Here is an 18896-nt window from a genome sequence, read left to right as displayed (position 1 = left end):
CATTCACACACATCTCAGGGATGGTATGGATGTGCAGTCATCAGGGAGACCTTTTCTTCACTTCAACAAACATAATCTTTTCTCTTATATGTTGGTGTGTACAGGTCAAAATCAAATGCAAACTGAACACAGACAGCATTCTTTTTTTCAATACCACATTTTAGCAATAGTTTTTACTAAAGAGGTTGTATGATACAAAAGGGAGAAGTTTGTACAAAAGGACATTATACTTTAGGTATGCCTAGGGCATCACATAGTTTAAATACAACCCTGTTCTTGTGGGATGTGGGATGTGTCAAATCCTTGAAAACCAGCCGTGGCTAGACATGTGTCTACTTTAATTCCAGTTAGCCCAACACAAGGGGCAAACTGCAACTAGAGCTTGCATGTTCCTGCTGTGGTCACCCCTCTCACATCCATATTAGCCGCCAGATATGATAGCTTCACCTAGGCCAAAGCTTAAAGCAATGTTTACATTATAGATTGTCTAGATTTGGGAGCTTCCGACACTTCTGTGCACTTGCTGTTTAATCCAATGTCCAGTTTTCTGGGTTTGACCATTCCACAAGTTTACTTGAAGCATATAACTGAAAGCTGATGGGGGGCAATCCTTTGTATTTGGAAACTCTAATGCCTAGTGTTGACAATACTACATAAGGTGTAGGTTAGCTATACTGTGCCACTTAGCAGCTCATCTCCTACCCACTAGTACTCGATTCAGAATAAGTAAATCATCTTTTGTTTTAAAAACAACAAAAAAAATCACTGTAGTAAAAAAGGGAAGGTGACAGACATTTCAGGTATTACCTTGTTAAACTGAGTCCAGGACACCATACGGTCTTTAACATCATCATAACTACCATTGTCACCAAAGATCTTCTGGGCAAGAAAGCGGTAATGCATAGGGATCAGTTCCTGCTTTGTCCCCACCTCAGCCATAAATTTCATATTCAGAGTCTGGCACATCTTCTTCCATGGCACTTTCTCTTCCACATAGAAGGGGCGTCTTCCCTAGTTTAGCATTGACATGAGTTATCTCTGCACAATACCAATGGAAATAATATATATATGTATATTGTTTTTTTATTTTATTTTAAGATGTAGGTATTAAAATGGAAGTTCAGGCAAAACCTAACTAACTGTAAACATGCTCTCTGCCACATTCTAAACCTAATCTATCTAACCCTGTGAAGCAAAAATCATACTTACCTATTCTGCAGTCAATCCGGTCCGGTCTCAGCATCAGCTGTCAGTGGTGGCTTCAGTGCAGTGCAGGAGAGGCAGCCGGAAATGGAAGCCCCATAGTAAGTCTATGGGTGACGTCACTTCCCAGCCATTTCCCAGCCGTTGATGGTCCTCTCCTGCACAGAGCTTCCGCTGCTGGAAACCAGACCAATTCGGCTGCAGAATAGTAAGTACAGTGATTTTTGGTTTATAAGGTTAGATAGATTAAGTTTACAATGTGGCAGAGAGCAGGTTTGGAGTTAGTTCGTTTTTGCCTGGACTTACACTTTAAAGTATCAGAATATTGTTTAGGGGCCCTTCACACTTTTCAGCAGTGCATTAGCACATGCATCTTAACATGTGGTATTTTGTGAATGAATGTGCACTGCGTTGGTCACTCTGTCTTGAAGAAAATTATGAGGCCTGCCATTGATGTCTTCCCCTTTAAGTATGTTAATTTTCTGTGTGGGTTTCCTCCGGGTACTCCTGTTTCCTCCCACACTCCAAAGACATGCTGAAAGGTTAATTCCCTCTAGTATGTGATTGTATGAAAGTGAGTTTGGGACCTTAGATTGTAAGCTCCTTGAGGGCAGGGACTGATGTGAATGTACAACACTGTATATATGTGTAAAGCGCTGAATAAATTGATGGCGCTATATAAGTACCTGTAATAAATAAATAAATAAAATACTTCATTGCTTTCTGAGTCCCCAACCTGGAGCAAGCATAGAGATAGGGAATTCTGACATTTTTCTGACACTTGTTGTGGGTTTTGACTCAAAAGTATTGAAAGCAGACCTAGACAAAAAAATCGTATCTTCAAAAGAGGCCTAGCAATGGCAGCCCCAAATACTTCTCATGACAAAGTCACTTAAAGGGGTTGTAAACCCTCAAGGTTTTTAACCTTAATGCATTCTTTGCATTAAGGTAAAAAACCTTCTGCGGTGCTGCAGCCCCCCAACCCCCCCCCCCCCCCGAGCCCCCGTTTTATTTACCTGACCCCGATCTTTCTCCGGCCGGGAACGAGCACACCAGATCTAGCTAAGTATGACATGTTTGTTTGTTTTTTTAAAAAGGTTCTACAACCCCTTTAAAAGAAGCCTGTTTATTTAAAAGGACAAAACAATGTACCTGCACCTTTTTTCTAACATTCAGCACAGTGGGGTTGATTTACTAAAGGCAAATAGACTGTGCACTTTGCAAAGTGCAGTTGCACCCTGCAAGAGCAGTTGCTTCAGAGCTCAGTAAAGGTGCCGGAGCTCTGCTGACTTCCACCTATGGTTACCACCTCACCCCTTTAAAACCAAACACATATTAATTACACAGGTTCTGTGGCTGATTAAGGTGGTAATGAAACCTTACCTGCATCAAATTAGCCTCAGAACATGTGTAATTCATATGTGTTCGGGTTTAAACGAGGTGGCAACCCTACTTCCACCATCCAATCATGTGCAAGCAAAAATGCTGTTTGTTTTTTTCTTTTTTTTACAATAATAATAGCAGTAATAATAATAATATTTTTTTTTTCCTTGTACGTGATTGGGTACTTTTTGCAAAGTGAAGCTTTATCTCATTTACTAAGCTCTGGAGCAACTGCACTTGAAAAGTGCACAGTCTATTTGCCTTTAGTAAATCAACCCCAAAGTGTTCAGTTCAATTTCCTACATTCATATACAGTGACACCAACAAAAGTCTGTTTTCATACTAATATGTTGTATATTTATAAGTCATAATTGCTCTGAATGTGACATTCACCAAACATTCAGTACAGATGAATTATCCTGATGCATGTCTTTTAACTTACAAAGATCAAATTACCCGCAGTGAATGTTTGCTGAATATCACATTCACCACTTTATAAATATGCCCCAAATGTTTAAAATTATAATGTTACTTTTTTTGGTCATTCTAGATTAAATTCCTTGTTTTTTACTGGAATAATAATAATTGATTGCAGTCTGTAACGATGGATATGTTATTCCTTCAATATACAAATTATGTTAACCAGAAGTGATAGTTCAAACTCCCCCAATGCAATTGTTTTTCATAATTTTATTCAATTAATTATTCATTATAAGATGTTTTGTGATGGGGCAATTTTAACAAAAGAAGGAAAATGGTATTTGCTCTGGGGCTGTAATTAATGTTACAATGAATGAAACTTGAAAAGAACTCATATTAAAGCTCTGATGTTTTAGATAACTAAGAGTCATGCTGGTATAAGGTTACTATATGAAATCAATGCAGTCAATCTGACAGAAGAGTACACAGCATCAGTGATACCATGCTCAGATTAGTTGAAGAAATCTTACAACATGATGAAATATTTCAATGACCCATGTCTAAACTATTTTTTCAATGTCTTCATTATGGTAGCAGCTCTCAGTGATCTCCTAAGACAGATATTGTAAATGCCTGCAAGATTGGCCCATCTAGGGGCAGCCAAAAAAACCTACTGCATTACTGTGAACATTTAGAGTTGAATGTTTGCCAATAGAAAAAAATGGATTAAAGCAAAAGTAAATAATAGTAGAAAAAACAGGAAAGATCTTTTAGAATATGTGCAGCCACAATGACACTTACGATCTCAGAAAAGGCATTGTCCCATAGAATGGTGGCCTTGGCATTGTTGTCTTGATTGCCATGGACTATTACCACAACTGGTAACGATAAAGCCTGGATACAGAGATAAGAGAAATTTAACAAAATCCATACAGGTATTACAGAGCAGATCACATTTCCCTTTGTTTATGAACATCTTTCACACACACGGGGCATTTTAACTTCATATTTTGTAATGCATTCACTGTTGATAAAAAATGACACCACAGCTGTCAGCTCACCTATGTGATATCCTGACAATGAAATGTGCAGTACAAATTTTTAATCACCTATCTTTTATAAAAGATAGCAAGAATTAGTCAGTTAGCCATACATGGGCTTATTCCGTTAAATGTTCTAAACGTTTATTATGCTGCCAATAGTTACTGACATGGGTCAGTTTGCACAATCAAAAAATGGCAATGATCCATGGTAATGTGCAATGAATCCAACCAATCGCATTTCAGATGATTGAAAATATAAATTCTGAATTATATAACAAACAAATAGCAATAAACCCGCGCTTACAAAAATAAATTATAGAAGCAGCTAACACAATACACTGGTGGTGAATGGCAACATATACCATACAAAATGTACAGAGCTAAAGGATTGTCAAAAATAGTTTGAAAAGAAAAATTCAAATAAAAGAGTCCAATTAGTGTGGAATCAAAGTGGTACTAGAAAATCTTGTGAGAGATCCTCCACCGACAGGTGCACACACACTGACTCTTACCGTCCAACGTGGACCACTAGATACAGCGGCCACTGCGCTTGTTCAATCAATCAATCAATCAACTAGATGCCAGACATCAGAACTCTTCCACACTAAAGCCTCGTACACACGATCGGATTTTCCGCAGACAAAAACCTCGGACTTTTGTCCGAAGGCGTGTGCCTGGATTTTGTCTTGCATACAAATGGCAAGGAATTGTTAGCCAACAAACACAAACGTAGTGAAGTACTATGTGGTTTTTCAGCTCTTTAGTGCCACCCTTTGGGCTCCTTCTGCTAATTTCGTGTTAGTAGAAATTTGGTGAGTGTTGATTTGTGCTTTTAATTTCGCGCTTTTCATTTTGCGCTTTTCATTTCGTGTCTGAACTGTCGTTCGTCAAACAGCCATGTTGCGGAATCGGAGGAGATAACGTGTTATTTATTATTGGCCTTGGAGTTATTGCTTTGACCCAATTCCAGTCCAGGAACAGGAGGAGGAGGAGGATTTCTTGGACCAAAAATTGGTTGCTTTATTAATCGTGACCAATTATGTCATATGCCTTTGCTGCGGGAGCTCCAGGAGAATAATCAGGATGATTTTCGGAATTATCTCAGGATGACGGACCCCTGCTTTCACCAACTCTTGGCATTGCTGACCCCCTATATTAAGAAGCAGGACACATGCATGAGGCTTTTATTTTTTTTTCTGGTTGAATAATGATTTGATTTGGTATATTTTCTATATTTCTGGATGCATAGAATGCACTTTTTGGTTAAGTTCTATTGGCAGATAGCATGTCTAATTTTATTTGTTTTCTGTTTTTAATGCACAATAAAAAAAAATTGTGTAGAATAATACTTGGCTATGTGTTTTACTTCAAATGATAGTTTGGGAGTAGGCAGTTACATTTAAAAAAATACAATGTAAAATTAACAAGGGACACCAACATCGTTGTATCTTTGATCCTAAAAACTAAGGGATAATGGTGTTGCAGTAACTTGCACCAAAAAAAAAAAAAAAATAACAAGCATAATAATATTATTCTTGATATCACTAGAAAAAAAAAGCCTTTGAAAATTTGTTTGCAATAACTCCATCAGTATCTCCAGCAAAGCAGCTTCATTATTATCCCAGTAAAGCAGAAGAGAATTCACGTCACGAATGTTAATTCTCCATTACGAAGGGTAGTTTACAAGACCGACCACTTCCAGCTTGTCCTTGCTTCCGAGCATTCGTGTTTGCACTTTGCACTTTGGACTTTTGTCCGACAGACTTGTTTACACACACTCGGAAAATCCGACAACAGACCGTTGTCTGCGTAAAAATTGAAAGCCTGCTATCCAACATTTGTTCACGGAAAATCCGACAACAATTGTTCGATGGAGCGTACAAACGGTCAGATTTTCCGCCAACAGCCTGTCATCACACAATTCCCGTTGGAAAATTCAATCATGTGTAAGAGGCTTTAGACAGACTCCACTTCATAAGGACTCCAATAGGTATGAAGTTCCAACAAGGCAAAGAGACATTTCATAGTGTAAATGGGCGTCCGCAGAACTTTTTTTGGGGGGGAGGGGCATAATTTAAAAAAAAAGAAAAAAAAAAAGTGCAGTTATTTTTTGATGTAGAGGATGTAGCGGATGTAATCATGCTATCACAGAAGTGGAGCGTCTGCAGATTTTAAAAATGTAATAGTGACTAAAGAATGAAGGGAGGTGTAAAGACTCAGGTTGTATTTGCCAGCAAGTTGCTGTATCACATTTTAGAGCTGGTCATAAATGATATTTGCTGTCACAACAAACACTAACCTGGAAGTTTGTCTGGCAGCTCAAAGCTCGCTGCCCTCGTGGGTGGGAGGAGGCTCAGGAGGAGAACTGGAGAAGTCGGGCTGCTAGCAATGTGCTGCAGTGGATGTGGGAGTAGTCGGCGGCGGCCCTGGTACTGGCACTGACTAGGCACAGGCTGGATCCTGGCTTACCAGCAGTGCCACTACCAGTCAGGACTGAGCATGAAGATGCTTGCCTCGTAGCTCTGGTGTGGCTGCTCTCTCTCTCTCTCTCTATCTGCTGCTGCGGTCGGAGGCGGAGAAGGAGAGAGGAGGTGAGTGGACTCGGAGGCGCACTGCTCAGCCGTAGGGTGCCCACTGCCCATGTGTCAGCCAACGTCACTGGTTGCTAGACGCAGGATGGCCCTAGCCTAGCAACCAGTTTGGCTGCTTTGGCAAATGATTATCAGGGTGGGGGACTGGCGGTGTGTTTTTTTTTTTATTCTGGGACACTGTATTGTGCCGGAATGAAGGTGCCCGGGACACGGGACAAAAATCAGAATTAAAGGACAATCCGGGGGGGGCAATTGCCCCGCCCTGCCCCTATTTGTGGACGCCCATGATAGTGTAGTATGTTTGATTTTAGTGTCCTATATAGAAGACACTGAGTACACGTGAGGCCAAGCCCCTGATGACGTCTCTATTATGAAACACGTTGGATTGAGCTGGATCACGCGACGTCTCCACGCATGGAGGTCAGCCATCTTGATAGTTGGAAGCATTCCCATTTTTATCATTGATGTACATGCAGGCTTTTAGCCCATAGATTGGTGGGGGTGCTGGATTTTATTAAAACTTTAATCGAACATATCACACTATGAAATGTCTCTTTGCCTTGTTGGAACTTCATACCTATTGGAGTCCTTATGAAGTGGAGTCTGCTTAAGCATGGAAGAGTTCGGATGTCTGGTGTCTAGTTGATTGGATTTTTAACAAGCGCAGTGGCCGTTGTATCTAGTTGTCCACTTTGGACGGTTAGAGTTATGTGTGCACCTGTCGGTGGAGGATCTCTCACAAGATTTTCTATTACCACTTGCATTCCACACTAATTGTTTTGGTTTTTTTTTATGTTGCCATCAATTCTGGATGGTTCCTATAAGTTACTGCACCAAACACTATACTACAGTTTTTTGCATGTTTTGTGACTGACAAGTTTGGCCGTTGTTAGAAACACGTCTTCCCAAAAATGACACTGACATGACATGTGCATTCCTCTGAAGCAGCAGGACTCATTGATGCTTCTCATGTGATTTTCATATGATATATATAAAATGCTGAAGTGGCATATGCATGCTTTGAGCCTTCCTTTTTTTTCATCTCTCATTATAAGGCCTCATCACACTGGGCTTTTGCCCAGCTCTTCTAAACACCTTTTCTCCTGGCAGGAAACGAGCAGAGTAAAAAACGCTCCTAAAGCCACACTTTGCAAATGCGTTTAGGCAAATCAAGTGTTTGGGAGTGCATTCATTCCATTGGCCAGAATATAAATGTATTCTGGCCAATGAAATGAATAAAGACTCAAGTGCTAAACACGCCTAGCATTTAGATGCGCTGGGTGTTGTTTCTGCCAGAACGCTCCTCTCTTGAACACGCAAGTGATGTTTTTTAATTTTCTGCCTCTAAAGGTTCCTGCCTCTAAACATCTGTAAATGCTTATGTGCTCATGGATACACAGCTAACATAGAGGGGCTTTTATGGGCAGTCAAACGCACGTAAAAGCAGTGTTTTTGATGCCCAGTGTGCATGAGGCCTAAGGATCAGCCATATTTTACAGATAATTTCCCACAGTTGTCTGAATGGTATTTTGCATGAGATTCAAAATAAATCCATTTTTATTCCAGGTTGAAACACTGCAAAATACATAATAAACCAAGGGGACTGATGTCTGTCTTGGCTTCAATGCTTTTGCTGACCTGGAATGAGTAAATATAAGGATTTCTTGTTTTTCGCCAACATTGTTTTGCTGTACTCTGTTTCTGGGTATATGACTCACAAGCACTGAAGATAAACACAAGCAGGCTTCTAGAATTTTCAGAATGAGGTCAACAGTTTCAACTCCCATAGTTTTCTCCTGACAGAAACACCCAAGAACGTAAAGGGATTGCTTGGCACATTTTCCTGATGCATGCTGAATCCTAGTTTAGAAGACTAAAGTGATTCTAAAGGAATTATTTTCTAAATAATAAACAAGGGTTTTGCACAGAGCAACCCCGATCATCTTCTAGGGTCCCCTGCTAGAGCTCCTGGCTCCTCCCCCCTTCTGGGTGTCCCCATAGCAAGCAGTTTGCTATGGGGGCACTCGTGTGGGCTCGCGCTTGAGCTGTTTATTGACACACACAATGTGGCTCGCCCGCGTTCTCCTTACTGGCTGTAATTGACAGGAGCAGGAGCCAATGGCTTCCACTGCTGCCTCAATCTCCAGTGCGGGGCACAAAACAGGATCAGTCAAAATCGGGCTCAGTTAAATATTAAGTGGGGGGGGAGCCTTTTACAACCACTTTAATGGAGTAATGAGGCTTAGTTTAGTTCAAACTTGCACGCAAGCAATTCAAAAGTAATATGGGCAGCAACATAGGCACATGTTGATGCTGCAGTCATTATTTGCTTGCATATCAGGGTGTCTGCATTATGAGTGAAGTAATAAAGCAGACACCTTTGGACAGCAACATTGTCAGGCTAGGGAAGGGGGTAGAGTTAGATTAGCAGTTTTAGATGAAATTAAAAGCTGAACTCCAGCTAACACCATTAAAGTGGAGGGCCACCCTAAAAAATAATTACATTAACATTCTTAAAAAATATTAAAAAAAAAAAACATTTAAAAAAAAAAAATTTTACTCACCAGAAACCCTTGTTGCTAGGCAGTCCTCCTAATCTGCCTCTTCCTATTCCGTGGCGCTGTTTCTTCAATTCCTCCTCCTCGGCGAGTGCCCCCGATGTCTTCTGGGACATGTGTGTGTCCCAGGAAACAACGGGGCCATTCACAAAGTGCTGCGCGGCACGAGCATGCGCAGTAGGATGGAGGCGCCGGCAGCCGATCCAATAGGCGGATCGGCCTCGGGGGGCTGACATCACGGGCTCGCTGGACAGGTAAGTGTCCTTATTAAAAGTCAGCAGCTACAGTGTTTGTAGCTGCTGACTTTAAAAAAAAAAATGGCCAGAACACCCCTTTAAAAGCATGTAGGCAGGTTGCCTATATTGTGGGTTCTGTATTAGCAAGCTAGTTAGCATGCTCAGGTTGGGAAGGGGTTAACTGGGTTTGGACTCCTTTTCTGGGCTTTTTGTGCCCTGCCTTACTTCCCTGTGCTTATAAAAAGAGGTGGAAGTCCGGGTCCTGAGCCCCCGCCGGCCGCTACCGCATAAGGGATACTGAGAAGGGGCTGCTGTGCCAAGGAGCAACTGCCAAGCTTGGACTTGCATCTTATTAGGGTATACCTGGGCAGACTTAGTTAAGTTAGTGAGGGACAGACTGCATGTCATTTATATGGACATTGCTATGAGGGAGAGTTCTCAGTAAAGTTTTGTGAAAAGTTCTAAGCCTGAAGTTATTCAAGGGGTACATGGTAGAACGTGGCATATCAAAAGAACAGAGCCTGTAAAGCGCACATGGTGTATCAAGCAAGGCCACTACAAAAGGTTAACTCGGCAGAAGCATCAGAGCAGGACAGAAGATGCCACGAGTAACCATGAACTGGTGGGAAGTGAATAGCAACCGGTCAAAAGCGTGATATCTGGTGTAGGTGACATGTCATCTGGTAGCAAAGGGGATGGTGATGTGGTTCCCTCCCTAGCAGTCAGGTCCCCCAAATCAACTGGGACCAAACCAGCGGTACGGAGACTCCATACACTTGGCCGTATGGTACGGGAGAGAAAAGAAGTTAAGTGAGAGCATGCATGCGGTCCGCTCTAATGCTCTGCGGGACCCCATTTGTCACTGGAAGTGAGGCGACAGACATATGCTGGACTGGTAGAGTGGGCACGGCTCAGCAGTGTCCCTCCTAAATGCAACATACATCAAGCAAGTGTGTGTAGGAACACAGGACAGCACACTTCCCAGAGGAACTCAGGGAGGTCCTGGGCATTGATGAGCGCAAACACAAGAAAGGTATCCCCCACATGCAGGGCGAGTAGTCCCCGCCAACAAGCAGCTACAGCAAACTATTGTAAACTCCCCTGTCAGTGGGAAATAGTTTGTCTCAACCCTTTAATTGCCGCTTTGTTTGGACAGCTTTGGCTGGTAAGGTAAGCTGAAAATAAACAGACTTACTGGTTGGATTATCAAGTGAAAAAAAAAGAAAACATCTACAGATTGGCAAGCGTTAATTTAATACATTTTTGTTTTTGGGTTTAATACTACATTAACCATTTAAGGACCAGGCCTCTTTTTTAGATGTGTTGTTTACAAGTTAAAAACATTTTTTTTGCTAGGAAAATACTGAGAACCCCCCAAACATTATACATTTTTTTTCTAACACCCTAGAGAATAAAATGGCAGTCATTGCAATCATTTCTGTCACACTGTATTTGCGCTGTTGTCTTACAAGTGCAGTTTTTAAAAAAAAAAAATACACTTTTTTGAATTAAAAAATAAGACAACAGTAAAGTTAGCCCCATTTGTTTGTATTGTGAAAGATAATTTTACTCCGAGTAAATTGATACCCAACATGTCACGCTTCAAAATTCCGCCCGCTTGTGGAATGGCGACAAACTTTTACCCTTAAAAATCTCCATAGGCGACATTTAAAAAATTCTACAGGTTGCATGTTTTGCGTTACAGAGGAGGTCTAGGGATAGAATTATTGCTCTCGCTCCACCAATTGCAGCAATACCTTACATGTGTGGTTTGAACACCGTTTTTCATATGCGGGCGCTACTCACGTATGCATTCACTTCTGCACGTGAGCTTGACAAGGCCTCTTAAATGTGAGATCTGGAGTCAAAAAGACCTCAGATCTCATATTTACATTAAAATGCAATAAAAAAAAAAAAAAAAAAAAAAAAAGTCTCTTTAACCACTTCAGCCCCGGAAGGATTTACCCCCTTCCTGACCAGAGCACTTTTTACAAATTGGCACTGCGTCGCTTTAACTGCTAATTGCGCGGTCATGCAATGCTGTAACCAAACAAAATTTGCGTCCTTTTCTTCCCACAAATAGAGCTTTCTTTTGATGGTATTTGATCACCTCTGCCGTTTTTATTTTTTGCGCTATACACGGAAAAAGACCGAAAATTTTGAAAAAAAATGATATTTTCTACTTTTTGTTCTAAAAAAAATCCAATAAACTCAATTTTAGTCATACATTTAGGCCAAAATGTATTTGGCCACATGTCTTTGGTAAAAAAAATGTCAATAAGTGTATATTTATTGGTTTGCGCAAAAGTTATAGCGCCTACAATCTAGGGTACATTTTCTGGAATTTACACAGCCTTTAATTTATGACTGCCTATGTCGTTTCTTGAGGTGCTAAAATGGCAGGGCAGTACAAAACCCCCACAAATGACCCCATTTTGGAAAGTAGACACCCCAAGGAAATTGCTGAGAGGCATGTTGAGCCCATTGAATATTCATTTTTTTTGTCCCAAGTGATTGAATAATGACAAAAAAAAAAAAAAAATTACAAAAAGTTGTCACTAAATGATATATTGCTCACACAGGCCATGGGCATATGTGGAATTGCACCCCAAAATACATTTAGCTGCTTCTCCTGAGTATGGGGATACCACATGTGTGGGACTTTTTGGGAGCCTAGCCGCATACGGGGCCCCGAAAACCAATCACTGCCTTCAGGATTTCTAAGGGCGTACATTTTTGATTTTACTCCTCACTACCTATCACAGTTTTGAAGGCCATAAAATGCCCAGATGGCACAAACCCCCCCCAAATGACCCCATTTTGGAAAGTAGACACCCCAAGCTATTTGCTGAGAGGCATGTTGAGTCCATGGAATATTTTATATTTTGACACAAGTTGCGGGAATGTGACAATTTATTTATTTATTTTTTTTTTTTTTGCACAAAGTTGTCACTAAATGATATATTGCTCACACAGGTCATGGGCATATGTGGAATTGCACCCCAAAATACATTCTGCTGCTTCTCCTGAGTATGGGGATACCACATGTGTGGGACTTTTTAGGAGCCTAGCCGCGTACGGGACCCCGAAAACCAATCACCGCCTTCAGGATTTCTAAGGGTGTACATTTTTGATTTCACTCTTCACTGCCTATCACAGTTTCGGAGGTCATGGAATGCCCAGGTGGCACAAACCCCCCCCAAATGACCCCATTTTGGAAAGTAGACACCCCAAGCTATTTGCTGAGAGGCATGGTGAGTATTTTGCAGCTCTCATTTGTTTTTGAAAATGAAGAAAGACAAAAAAAAAAATTTTTTTTTTCTTTTTTTAATTTTCAAAACTTTGTGACAAAAAGTGAGGTCTGCAAAATACTCACTATACCTCTCATCAAATAGCTTGGGGTGTCTACTTTCCAAAATGGGGTCATTTGGGGGGGGTTTGTGCCACCTGGGCATTCCATGGCCTCCGAGACTGTGATAGGCAGTGAAGAGTGAAATCAAAAATTTACGCCCTTAGAAAGCCTGAAGGCGGTGCTTGGTTTTCGGGGTCCCATACGCGGCTAGGCTCCCAAAAAGTCCCACACATGTGGTATCCCCGTACTCAGGAGAAGCAACAGAATGTATTTTGGGGTGTAATTTCACATATTCCCATGGCATGTTTGAGCAATATATCATTTAGTGACAACTTTGTGCAAAAAAAAAAAAAAAAAAAAAAAAATTTGTCTCTTTCCCGCAACTTGTGTCACAATATAAAATATTCCATGGACTCGACATGCCTCTCAGCAAATAGCTTGGGGTGTCTACTTTCCAAAATGGGGTCATTTGGGGGGGGGTTTGAACTGTCCTGGCATTTTATGCACAACATTTAGAAGCTTATGTCACACATCACCCACTCTTCTAACCACTTGAAGACAAAGCCCTTTCTGACACTTTTTGATTACATGAAAAAATTATTTTTTTTTGCAAGAAAATTACTTTGAACCCCCACACATTATATATTTTTTTAAAGCAAATGCCCTACAGATTAAAATGGTGGGTGTTTAATTTTTTTTTTTCACACAGTATTTGCGCAGCGATTTTTCAAACGCATTTTTTGGGGAAAAAACACACTTTTTTACATTTTAATGCACTAAAACACACTATATTGCCCAAATGTTTGATGAAATAAAAAAGATGATCTTAGGCCGAGTACATGGATACCAAACATGACATGCTTTACAATTGCGCACAAACGTGCAGTGGCAACAAAATAAATACATTTTTAAAAGCCTTTAAAAGCCTTTACAGGTTACCACTTTAGATTTACAGAGGAGGTCTACTGCTAAAATTACTGCCCTCGATCTGACCGTCGCGGTGATACCTCACATGCATGGTGCAATTGCTGTTTACATTTGACGCCAGACCGACGCTTGCGTTCGCCTTAGCGCGAGAGCAGGGGGGACAGGGGTGCTTTTTTTTTTTTTTTTTTTTTTTTTTTTATTATTTTTTTGCTTTTTTATCTTATTTTAAAACTGTTTCTTTCATTTTTTTTTTTTTTTAATCATTTTTACTGTTATCTCAGGGAATGTAAATATCCCCTATGATAGCAATAGGTAGTGACAGGTACTCTTTTTTGAAAAAATTGGGGTCTATTAGACCCTAGATTTCTCCTCTGCCCTCAAAGCATCTGACCACACCAAGATCGGTGTGATAAAATGCTTCCCCAATTTCCCAATGGCGCTATTTACATCCGGCGAAATCTAAGTCATAAAATGCTCGTAGCTTCCGGTTTCTTAGGCCATAGAGATGTTTGGAGCCACTCTCGTCTCTGATCAGCTCTATGGTCAGCTGGCTGAATCACCGGCTGCATTCTCAGGTTCCCTGTTGAGACAGGAGAGCCAGAGAAAAACACGGAAGACGATGGGGGGGGGGGGGCATTCTCTCTGCTTGTAAAAGCAGTCTAGAGGCTAATTAGCCGCTAGGATTGCTTTTACATGAAAGCCGACCGCTGGCTGAAAAGAATGATACCAAGATGATACCTAAACCTGCAAGCATCATTCTGGTATAACCACTCAAAGTCGTGAATGCTGTACCTGAAGACAAAAATATGGCTAACAATAAAGCACAGTAAACGGTAAAGTATAAAAAATTGCATACCTGAAAAGCAAACATGATAAAACATAATAACAATAAAACATTGCAGAATAGAATACAGTAAAAAAGAGCAGAACAATAGAGAGAATAGAGAGAGAGAGAATAGAGAGAGAACAATAAAACGACAACTATTATTTTTTATTTTATATTTTTGTTTGTGTTTTTTTTTTTTACACTTTTTTTGTAACTGTACCTTTTGTAACTGTAACCGGTTCCAGGTTCGGGTCTCTCAAAATGCGATGGCATCTTGGGAGACCCTGTGAAAGTGTGTCCTAGTCTGTGCAATGCTGTACCCTACGCTAATACTCAGCTAGTGAATGGTAGCGTTCAAAACATTCACCAATGCAAAGACCAGGATTGTCAGGACAGGAGGGACAATAATAGCGGGTGTCACGCCTATATCCGCGCTTACTGCAGACACAACATCTTTTTTGGGGGGTTCGCTGGGTAGGGGTACTCGGGAGGACATAAAAATGCCTCTCATGCAGCCGACTGCATTTCGTTGGGGGATGTGAATGGGGGAAGTATGGGCGCTGCAGAAGTGGTGGGTTCCCAATTAGGATTGGCGAATGCAGCAGGAAGGGCACTATGGGCACGACGGGCCTGTGTTTGTCTTCTTGGTGGCAGCGGGACACTACTTGTGCTTGCCACCTCACCAGCTTGAACTGCACTTATGGGACTCGCCACGTCACCAAGTGTTACTGCAGTGCTGGTTTGACTACGACCGGGGTGTACTAGGCCGCTGGCGCTTGCCAGTTCACCAAAACGCTACCAAAAAAACTGTTAACGATCGCAGGGATCAGGCCTGACTCTGCGAACGCTGCAGTTATGCGTTTAGTGTTTTGTAAGTGACAGTGATCGATCGATACTGCACTTGGGTGGGCTGGGCGGAGGGACAAAACGCAGGTGCTAGCAGGTATCTGGGCTGATCCCACTAACACTGCGTTTTTGGGAACCCTAAACTGCTGGGGATGCTAGTATAGATCTGATCGGATCAGATATTGATCAGTTCAGATACTATACCACTAAGGGAGGTGTATGCTGCGTGCGTGGGTGTTAGCGCTACTGGCACTAACCTGACGCTGCCTGGGGCTGGTGCTTGCCAGTTCACCAAAACGCTACCAAAAAAACTGTTAGCAATCACAGGGATCAGGCCTGACTCTGCGAACGCTGCAGTTATGCGTTTAGTGTTTTTTTAAGTGACAGTGATCGATCGATACTGCACTTGGGTGGGCTGGGCTGGGCCAGGCGGAGGGGCAAAACGCAGGTGCTAGCAGGTATCTGGGCTGATCCCGCTAACACTGCGTTTTTGGGAATCCTAAACTGCTGGGGACGCTAGTATAGATCTGATCGGATCAGATATTGATGCGTTCAGATACTATACCACTAAGGGAGGTGTACGGTGCGTGGGTGTTAGCGCTACTGGCACTAACCTGACGCTGCCTGGGGCTGGTGCTTGCCATTTCACCAAAACGCTACCAAAAAAACTGTTAGCGATCGCAGGGATCAGGCCTGACTCTGCGAACGCTGCAGTTATGCGTTTAGTGTTTTGTAAGTGACCGTGATCGATCGATACTGCACTTGGGTGGGCTGGGCCGAGCCGGGCGGAGGGGCAAAACGCAGGTGCTAGCAGGTATCTGGGCTGATCCCGCTAACACTGTGTTTTTGGGAACCCTAAACTGCTGGGGACGCTAGTATAGATCTGATCGGATCAGATATTGATCCGTACAGATACTATACCACTAAGGGAGGCGTATGCTGCGTGCGTGGGTGTTAGCAGTACTGGCGCTAATCTGACGCTGCCTGGGGCGACGCATATCACCGCCGGGCGATCAGGGGGCTAAATCTTTATTCGGTAATAAACGGCGGGTGCCCTGACACTATAAAAAATAAACAAACTAACCAGCGTCACCCGTAACGGTTATACAGTGATCAGTGGTGAAAGGGTTAACTAGGGGGCAATCAAGGGGTTAAAACATTTATTAGGTAGTATATGGGGGTCCCTGTCGCTATAAAACGCTGACGGCGAACCTAAATATTTACCTCACTAACTAGCGTCACCAGCGACACTAATACAGCGATCAGAAAAATGATCGCTTAGCGACACTGGTGACAGGGGGTGATCAAGGGGTTAAAACTTTATTAGGGGGGGTTAGGGGGGTACCCTAGACCTACAAGGGGGCCTAACACTCACTGCCCTGACACTAACTGTCACAAACTGACACCAATACAGTAATCAGAAAAAAAAAAAAAAAAAAAAAAAAAAAACCTGCTGGTGTCAGTTTGTGACAGGGGGGGGGGGGGTGATTGGGGGGGGATCGGGGGGCGATCGGGGGGGGGATCGGGGTGATTTGTGTGCCTGGCATGTTCTACTGTGTGTGTAGTGTTGGTGCACTCACATTTCAGTCTTCTCTCCTCGGCCCGGAACGGAAAATACCGAGCCGAGGAGAGATGACATCATTTCCTCTGCCTCTGTGTACAATACAGAGGCAGGGAAATGATCCCATTGGCTGGGAGCGATCGCGAGGGGGGGGCCACGAATGGATGGCCTCCCCCTCACCTCCGATCGCCGGGGGACATTTGCCGACCGCCGCAGGCACCGGGGGGGGGTCCGATCGGACCCCCCACCCGCGGGCAGGCAAGGACGTACATGTAAGTCCTTTTGCTTGCCCGTGCCATTCTGCCGACGTATATAGTCGTGCGGCGGTCGGCAAGTGGTTAAGAGCTATGGGCGGAAGTGACGTTTTGATGCTGCTTCTGCCCTGCAGTGTCATGGAGATGGGTAGGGGCCATCTTCCCCTCTCTCATCTCCATGCACAGCCACGGGAAGGATCCATTTGCCTCCGCCGCTACTGACGGCTCCGGATCGTGGCAGGAGGGGGGCCCCCTCTCCCGGAACCGATAAAAGTGATCTTGCGGCAAATCCGCCGCAGAGACCACTTTTATCTTGTACCGGACTGCCAGTCGAACACAGCGATACCGGGGTTATGGCAGCTAGTTGCTGCCATTACAACGATATCTGTCCTCAAAGTGAGGATGTATATCGGCATGTGGCGGTCCGGGAGTAGTTAAGCAACATTCAGAGTTTTTTTTTTTATTATTAAAAGCAGATAATTGTACTATAGACAGATTATTAATTTGAAATAAAATCAACTATAGGAAGCGAAACTGAGATATTAGCGGTTTTGTTTTTATTGTTGTACTGAACCGTGAAAATGGTTTGGTAAATAGAATTTAATGCTGTTATCACTTACAATTATGTTTTCTTATCAGCTCTGAGAACTGATTTTTGGCTCCTTGTGAATACAACACATTTTTTATGTTTCTTAAAACGTAAGGTAATATAAAACACAGTAACCCATAATAACCAACCCAAATTTTTATAATACAGATTTGCAAACTAGAATTGGTTACCACAAGTTACTGTAACAGTTAACATGATCATTGCTGTTTGCAGTGTTTTTTTATTTTGTTCTTAAAAGCATCACCAATCCTCCATGGGGAAGCAATCAAATTATCTGACTACTTTCAGCCAAGGTGAGGGATTTACATATATAGTGGGCTGCAAAACACCTTGTTACCTGAATGACGTGAGTGGAGCCACTGAAGTTAATGTCAGCTGTGAAGAGTATTGCACATTTCTCTTCTGTGACTGATTCAGATCCCTTCCTCTCACACCGCTTTATCTTCTTTAGCAACTGTCAGCAAGAAAAACAGGAGTTACATAGCAAAAAAATTAGGCACCTGACTCTAGCTGCATAGTTTTGTGCCAGTGTGGTTTATCTTCCAGAAAACCTAGTGCCACAAGACTAGCAGGTAAGTAATCAATGATGCATGTTTACTACTCATCTGATCACCACACACTTCACTGACAGCCACCTAAACAACGCATTCCTTCACTATCTGTGTCACTGCACCTGCACAGTTCTGCATTGGACGCCACTGTTCCTATGCACATGTCTGCTAACTGTCAATGCACACATGTGCTTCCTCCCTCACCACATCTTTCCCTTGCGATTGTTTTGGTATCGCTGAAAAAGTTCTGAACATTGTTAAGTTGCGTTGTGGAAAACTTTATTGTGGGTACAATGTTGGTGAAGTATTGGTGCTGTGCTATGGATTTAGGTTGCTCAAATCTTGATAAAACAAAACTAATAAGGGTGATAGTTCATTGGATAATTAGAATCTGTAAGTATATGATGAGGAGCCCCTAGTATGGACAGTCACACAACTCAGAGGTTGCTTAAATGTCTTTTTTGGTTAAAAGATTGGGTATAGTACAGCCAATGCGTTTGGAGGGGAATTATACCTTGCCCAGTTCCACTTACAA

The 18896-nt window shown here is 42.3% G+C and overlaps 1 protein-coding gene across 4 annotated transcripts in view; it reads right to left on the bottom strand.

The window, feature by feature from the left end:
* The window catches only part of STAT6 (signal transducer and activator of transcription 6), a 335779-nt gene that overhangs the window by 78708 nt on the left and 238175 nt on the right, over positions 1 to 18896 (bottom strand). For all 4 annotated transcript variants that reach the window (XM_073613829.1, XM_073613831.1, XM_073613828.1 and 1 more), the window contains 3 exons: positions 18148 to 18264; positions 3808 to 3900; positions 808 to 1011 (listed from right to left, as the gene is read on the bottom strand). In XM_073613829.1, coding sequence (XP_073469930.1) covers positions 808 to 1011; positions 3808 to 3900; positions 18148 to 18264 — 414 coding nt within the window. The remainder of the gene's footprint in view (positions 1 to 807; positions 1012 to 3807; positions 3901 to 18147; positions 18265 to 18896) is intronic.

Source organism: Aquarana catesbeiana, linkage group LG02 (genome assembly GCF_042186555.1).
Source record: "Aquarana catesbeiana isolate 2022-GZ linkage group LG02, ASM4218655v1, whole genome shotgun sequence".
NCBI classification, from domain to species: Eukaryota; Metazoa; Chordata; class Amphibia; order Anura; family Ranidae; genus Aquarana; species Aquarana catesbeiana.
This window is presented reverse-complemented; position numbering and strand designations above follow the sequence as displayed.